At 39.5% G+C, this 7,500-nt stretch overlaps 1 protein-coding gene across 1 annotated transcript in view; it reads left to right on the top strand.

The window, feature by feature from the left end:
- Positions 1-5,287, top strand: part of LOC113807371 (putative aldolase class 2 protein PA3430) — a 10,226-nt gene extending 4,939 nt beyond the window's left edge. Inside the window, exons 3-7 of the mRNA XM_027358606.2 lie at positions 541-694; positions 1,449-1,611; positions 3,386-3,520; positions 4,390-4,499; positions 4,903-5,287. Of these exons, the coding sequence (XP_027214407.2) occupies positions 541-694; positions 1,449-1,611; positions 3,386-3,520; positions 4,390-4,499; positions 4,903-5,064 (724 nt within the window). The 3' untranslated portion in view covers positions 5,065-5,287. The remainder of the gene's footprint in view (positions 1-540; positions 695-1,448; positions 1,612-3,385; positions 3,521-4,389; positions 4,500-4,902) is intronic.
- The last annotated feature ends 2,213 nt before the right edge of the window (positions 5,288-7,500 follow it).

The raw sequence follows: 7,500 nt of genomic DNA, 5'->3' as shown, positions 1-7,500 counted from the left end.
GAATGAAAGAAAAGGAGCGAGAACGAGACCGAAGAAAAATAGGAAAGAGAGAGAGAGAAGGAGAGAGAGAGTGCAATATCCAATCCAAGACCACCCTTGAACACAGTCTTATGAAACATGTAAACTCCTATCATGCTAAATCGATTTGCACCTCTTATGAGATATATGTAAATAACAATAACAAAGCTTGTGTATGTATTTTTTAGTTGATGTCTATGCCGGGAAATTTATACTTTTTTTGTCATGATAAAAGTTTTATCCCTTTCTCTCTCTCTCAGTCACCCCCTTTCTCTCTTTTCCGCATTCTCTCTCTCTCTCTCTCTCTCTCTCTCTCTCTCTCTCTCTCTCTCTCTCTCTCTCTCTCTCTCTCTCTCTCTCTCTCTCTCTCTCTCTCCCTCTCCCTCTCCCTCTCCCTCTCCCTCTCCCTCTCCCTCTCCCTCTCCCTCTCCCTCTCCCTCTCCCTCTCCCTCTCCCTCTCCCTCTCCCTCTCCCTCTCCCTCTCTCATGCTAAGTACTGAACCCCACTCTGCCTCGACCCAGGGCAGCGCGCTTGGAACTGGCAGCAGCTTACCGAGGCCTAGAGCTCTTAGGCCTAAACGAGGGCGTCTCGAACCACCTGAGTGCCATGGCTCCTCGACAGAGCGGCGAAGGAGAGGTCATGCTCGTGTTTCGCGAAGGACTCCACTGGAAGGAGGTGAGGTGTCATGGGCATCCTTCACGAGGCATTTAAACGCACAGAGAAATTCCCCCAACGCGGGAGAGGGAGAGGGAGAGAGAGGGAGGGAGAGGGAGAGGAAGAAGGGGAGGGGGAGAGAGCAATTTCCAAAAGGCATTTCCACACACAGGCAAATACGTCTGACGCCACAGACACGTGCATACATGCGTGTATATTTAGAGAGAGATGGGGAAGGAGATAGATATGGAGAGGTAAGGAAGGTGGGAGGGAGACGGGGAGAGAGAGGGAAAGCGCATACTTCACGAGACTCATAAACATGTAATAAGAGGGAAATATCGGTCTTGATTTTGGCATTTTATGAGCAGAACAGTGTACATGCCCTACAAAACGCAAGGAAAGATCCCCAAGCATTTACGGAATCTGGTTGGGCTTCTGTTGACTTGCGGGCCAGAATCAGACACCAGGTATACACGCATTATCATTATCTCGCAAATGAAAGATACATTAAATAAAAAAGTAATGCAAAAAAAATGAGGATCCCTTGTGTGAGCAGTAACGGTGTACCGACGTGTTTTTCCCCCATGGTAAATGTGGGGGAATTTTGTCCCAGGATAATATTCCTACCCCTGGGCCAAGCTTCCCCCGCCTCCTTCACGACTAGGCAGAGCGCAGGGGGGAGGGGGGAGACAATAAGAACAAACAGACAAACCAGACAAGCTCCTCATCCCCCGCAAGTGACACGCCCCCTACAGAACTGCACCGCCCTTGACAGGTGACAGCGAGCAACCTGCTGGGCCTCGACATGTCAGCGAAGACGGTGGAGGGAGAAGGGTCACCTGACGTCACGGCTTCGAGCATCCACCTGGCTGTGCACCAGAAGCGGCCGGACATCAGGGTCGTGATGCACACACACCAGCCTTATGTCTCCGCCCTTGGTGAGTGAGTGGGGTTAAGCCCTTTATATATATATAATGGCATTCTGATCTTCCTTAATTTAAAAAAAAGTGCATGTGGTATTATAGAATATATATATATATATATATATATATATATATATATATATATATATATATATATATATATATATATATATAATGGCATTCTGATCTTCCTTAATTAAAAAGAAAAATATGTTAGTGTATGAGGTATTATAGAATATTTATTGATTTAGTTATCGGTGTATTTTATTAATTTATTTATTTCATCATATTCATTAGTTTAAGCCCTTTATATATATAATGGCATTCTGATCTTCCTTAATTAAAAAAAATGTTAGTGTATGTGGTATTATAGAATATTTATATATATATAATGGCATTCTGATCTTCCTTAATTAAAGAAAATGTTAGTGTATGTGGTATTATAGAATATTTTTATATATATAATGGCATTCTGATCTTCCTTAATTAAAGAAAATGTTAGTGTATGTGGTATTATAGAATATTTTTATATATATAATGGCATTCTGATCTTCCTTAATTATTGATTTAGTTATCGGTGTATTTTATTAATTTATTTATTTCATCATATTCATTAGTTTATTTTCTCATATTCATTTATTTTTTTCTTTACATTTTATTCATTTAGCTATTTACTTGTTTTGTAGCTCAAAACATAAACCACACACTAAAAACGAAGAAAAGAAAGAAAAACAACAACAACATCACAGCCTCATATATCAACTCTATTTTCACATAATTATCCATCTATTTTTTTATCACGTTCATTTTTCTATTCATTCATCTATTGTATCTATTTTCACATATATTTATCCATCTATTGATTATTTTATCACGTTCCTATTTTTATTCAGCCATCTATTTTATCTATCTTCACGTGTATTTATCCATCTATTAATTATTTTTTTGTATCACGTTCCTCTTATTCATCCATCTATTTTATCCATTTTCACATATTTATCCATCTATTATTTTTTCACATTCCTCTTTCTATTCAGCCATCTATTATATCTATTTTCACATTCATCCATCTAATTCATTCATTTCCACATATTCATCCATTTTATCCATTTTCACACATTCATCCATCTATTTTATCCATTTCCACATATTCATCCATCTATTTTATCCATTTCCACACATTCATCCATCTATTTTATCCATTTCCACATATTCATCCATCTATTTTATCCATTTTCACATATTCATCCATTTCCACATATTCATCCATCTATTTTATCCATTTTCACATATATTCATCCATTTCCACATATCCATCCATCTATTTTATGCATTTCACATATATTCATCCATTTTATCCATTTTCACATATATTCATCCATTTCCACATATCCATCCATCTATTTTATGCATTTCACATATATTCATCCATTTCCGCATATTCATCCATCTATTTTATCCATTTTCATATATATTCATCCATTTTATCCATTTTCACATATATTCATCCATTTTCACATATTCATCCATTTTCACATATCCATCTATTTTATCCACTTTCACACATATTCATCCATCTATTTTATCCATTTTCACATATATTCATCCATTTCCACATATTCATCCATTTTCACATATATTCATCCATTTTCACATATTCATCCATTTTCACACATATTCATCCATTTCCGCACATTCATCCATCTATTTTACCCACTTTCACACATATTCATCCATCTATTATTATTATTATTATTTTTCATCACGTTCCCCTTATTTTTTTACTCAGCCGCGCTCGAAGACTGCGAGCTGCGAATGGTCCACCAGAACTCCATAAGGTTTTGGAACCGAGTGGCTTACGACGTCGAGTACGGCGGCGTGGCCTTTTCTTTCGAGGAGGGAGAGAGGCTCGCGAAGGTCCTAGGTGTGTGGGGGAGAGGGAGGGAGAGGGAGAGGGGGATAGGGAGAGGGGGGGGAGGGAGAGGGAGATTGGGAGATAGGGAGGGGGTTAGGAAGAGGGAGAGGGAGATAGGGAGGGGGAGAGGGGGATAGGGAGAGGGGTAGAGGGAGGGAGATAGGGAGAGGGAGATAGGGAGGGAGGGAGGGAGAGAGAGAGCAGAGGAGAAGAGAGGAGAGTAGAGGAGAGGGAGAGAGGGAGAGGGAGAGAGAGAGCTTAATTCGTTGCAGCAATGTCTTATTACTTGTTATAATTTAGATGTGTACAGTGGTATTTAGTTTTGTTCATGATCACGATACTGATTGCATATCATATTTGCTATTATGCTAGTTATTATACTATTTCATTCCTTGTTATGTTGTAGGTATGTGCAGTGGAGCCAAGCAGGATTCGAGTTTTATCGCTATTATGCTAGCTGTTAAATTATTTAATTATTTTTTAAATGTTCTTAGTGGTTATATTATTTCATGTGTATCATTGCCTTCAGTAGTATATTATTGTTATATAATTTTATTTGTGTTTAGTGGAGCCACGTGACTTTTTTCTTATTCGTTATGACGCTTTCAATTATTAAAGTTTATTTGTTGTTATATTATCTTGATGTTTCGAAAGGATCTTTGGTTATATTTTCCTCGAGGTGTGATCGAAACAGACATTGAAAAAAAAAAAAAAAGTTTTTGTTAATGTTTGATTTTTACTTTTTGATTTTCTGAAGTTCTGGTATCACTGTTTTGACAACTCATCTGCAGAATTGTAATATATGAGTAGAATATTTTTTAACAGCTTGAGAATATATATATTTTTTTCTTTTTACTTCAATTTCGAACGCCCTGCAGGAGACAAGGACGTGCTGATCATGGGAAATCATGGCGTCATGGTGGTCGCTCCTACCATTTCCATGGCCTTCGAGATGCTGTACTTCCTCGAACGCGCAGCTATGGTGCAGGTGAGTGCATTTAATTTAGTTTATTGATTTATACAAATACCTGCTTGGGTGGTATTGAGACTGCAATATTATACACGGAATTTTTATAGGGTTTAGAGAAACGCATTCCCACTCAAGGTTCGTAGTTACCAGGGAAGGAAGATCTTAGTAAATACAGATTTTGAAGAATTGTTTTGAAATAAGGTAAAGAATAAATACACTCGTAATTCAATCTAACGCCTAACTTTCTAACGCCTTCGGTTCTGCATTACATTAGGATTCAAGAAAAAAAAAAAATTCTCGTTTGCTTTTTCTTTTCTATTTCTCTCGTTTTAGATTTATTGCTATACTAGGAATCCAGAAAAGAAAAAAAAGGCTTTTACTTATCTTTCTTTTTATTTTCCTCATATTTTTCCATTCGTAGGTGATGGCCTTTTCCACCCAGCGCCCTTTAAAAGAAATTCCCGAAGAAGTGATTAAGTCCGTAGCCCCCGAGTACATGAAACGCGCGCAGAACTATGCAGACACTCTCTACTACGCCGTCTTCCGCGAACTCCAACGAACGCAGCCGGATTTCGAGAAGTAGTTTGACGGGGGAGAAAAGGGCAGAGCGAAGATAGGAAGAGGTGGAGGAAGGTAGAAGAAATGGGAAGCAAAGATAAGAAATGAAGGAGATGAGGGAGATATCTGGAAGACTGCAAGAGACAGAGGAAACGAATACAAGGAGATAGAGTAGATTTTTGTACCTGGTGTTTTGAAGCAGAAATCTTTCGGTTACTGAAATAGGGTTAAAAAAATCCATAAGTTCATAATTATTTTTTTTACCCATGTTTAAAAATACAGTAGATTAATCTATACGGCATGAACGCACAAACAGGACAAATTGAAGATATTCCTTCAGAGGACTAAAAGTCGTAGTCGTTGGTATAATCTGCAGACACGAACGGTAATACTACTTATAAGAGGAAAGAGATGGTCCACTCGGCGCTCCAGAATTTCATCTCTATCTTACCAGGGATCCAGGATGAAGGGGGTGGGGGGGGGGGCCCTGGTGGTGGGGGGGGGCCCTCCGTCAACCCCCCCCCCTCGGGCAGTCGGGCACGTCTAGTCACGGCAGTTTAGGTTGATTTAAGGTTTTGACGTTTTTTGAGTTGGGAACTTTGTCTCTAGCGAGTGCGTCCGTGCTGTTAAGAATTACCTTGTAAAATAGACTGGGTATGCCCATTAGTTATTTAATATATTTATTTTTGCCCCCACAAAAAAATCATAATACAAAGAATGATCAAACCTAAGGGTGCAGAGACACACACACACACACCTTCACGCACATACACTCACGCACACACACACACACACAGAAAGTAGTAGTATAAAGTAAAAGCGCTTTAACTCCTTTACTTTGAAAATGTACACAGATGAACACTGCCGATGCCTACCGAAGGGCGACTGACAGCCTCACCGCCGGTACTGTTCCTCACTCGGAAACCTCGTTCGGTAGTTTGGAACGAACTGAAAGAAGCTAAACAACACACAGTTAACGGACAGTTGTTTACATATTACATAATTCTCACAACACTACAATACTTTAATATAATATATTTTTAATTATTTGTGACCCGCATATTATTCTACGGTAGGAAAACCTATCTATATGTTTTCAGTTTGGCTGCTGTATCTATTTGTTCAGTAAAATAAATACAATATATTGGAAAATTACCACTAGTATGTACACACAGTGATGAATCAAATATGCTTGAATAGGGAGGGAGTGAGATGGAAGATGTGTGTGTGTGTGTGTGAGTGCGTGTGTGTGTGTGTGTGAGTGCGTGTGTGTGTGTGTGTGTTTCTGTGTGCATATATACATACATGTATATATATTAATACACACATATACACACACGTATACATGTATGTGCGTATGCGTGTACGAGTGAATGAGTGAGTAATTGACTGAGAGAGAGAAAGTAATTGAACGATTGAGTGAGTGTGTTCGTGTGCGTGTGTGAGTGTGAATGAATGAGCGGTCTCGATGTATTTCCGATAACGGATTCTTTTCCCCTTGCTAACCTCAATTTTATTTCTCCCATTTCCCCTACTTCCCCACTGCTCCTCGCCCCCCCCCCCCCTTTCGCATGTCCTTTAACACATTGAGCTTGGATGTTGTGTATGTGCCCCCCCCCCCCCCCACACACACACACACACACACACACAGAGTACGGCATAATGATGATGATGATTGAAGAGAGAGAGAGAGAGAGAGAGAGAGAGAGAGAGAGAGAGAGAGAGAGAGAGAGAGAGAGAGAGAGAGAGAGAGAGAGAGAGAGAAAGAGAAAGAGAGTGAAAGAGTGAAAGTGAAATAGAAATAGAAAGAGAGAGAGAAAGAGAGGGAGAGAGATAGAGAGAGAGAGACTGAGAGAGAGAGAAAGAGAAAGAGAGAGAGAGAGAGAGAGAGAGAGAGAGAGAGAGAGAGAGAGGAGGAACTTTCGCGTCTCGTTAGCAAGGGCGCCTATGTTATCCGTAGTTAAAATTAATCAAAAGCAAGCTTAGCATCTTAAAAGGTGATCTGGGGGAGCACGAACATCACTCATTAACTATGGATAACAATTACGCCAACTACATCATCAAATCATTAGTATACGTTTGATTTTGATTTCTTTTGTATGGATCATGGTGGACAGAATGGATATACTTAAGGCATAAAAGAAACTATACATTCAAAACTTGCGAAAAAAACGAAAAGAAACGAAAAAAACATAAGCTTAGAACTGTCCACGTTGATATAAAATTCACAAAATTAAAGCACAGTATCCAACCTAGACTGCCGACCCCCTAAAATCCCAAAAATGAGCACTTGTACCTTATCTTAGGAGACCGGGGGTTGTGGAGGGCTGATTCGCAACGGTTTTTCTCTTGTTCAAACTAACGACCGGTTTCAACTGACGCGCAGATGCTTCCCAAACTATAGTAGGCCTCAGAATGACCCGTGAAAAATTACTGTTGGTTATTTAAGGAAATGTCGTGA

The sequence above is a fragment of the Penaeus vannamei genome, chromosome 16 (genome assembly GCF_042767895.1).
Source record: "Penaeus vannamei isolate JL-2024 chromosome 16, ASM4276789v1, whole genome shotgun sequence".
Taxonomy (NCBI): domain Eukaryota; kingdom Metazoa; phylum Arthropoda; class Malacostraca; order Decapoda; family Penaeidae; genus Penaeus; species Penaeus vannamei.
The sequence above is the reverse complement of the archived record's forward strand: the minus strand, read 5'-3'. Positions and strand labels throughout refer to the sequence as shown.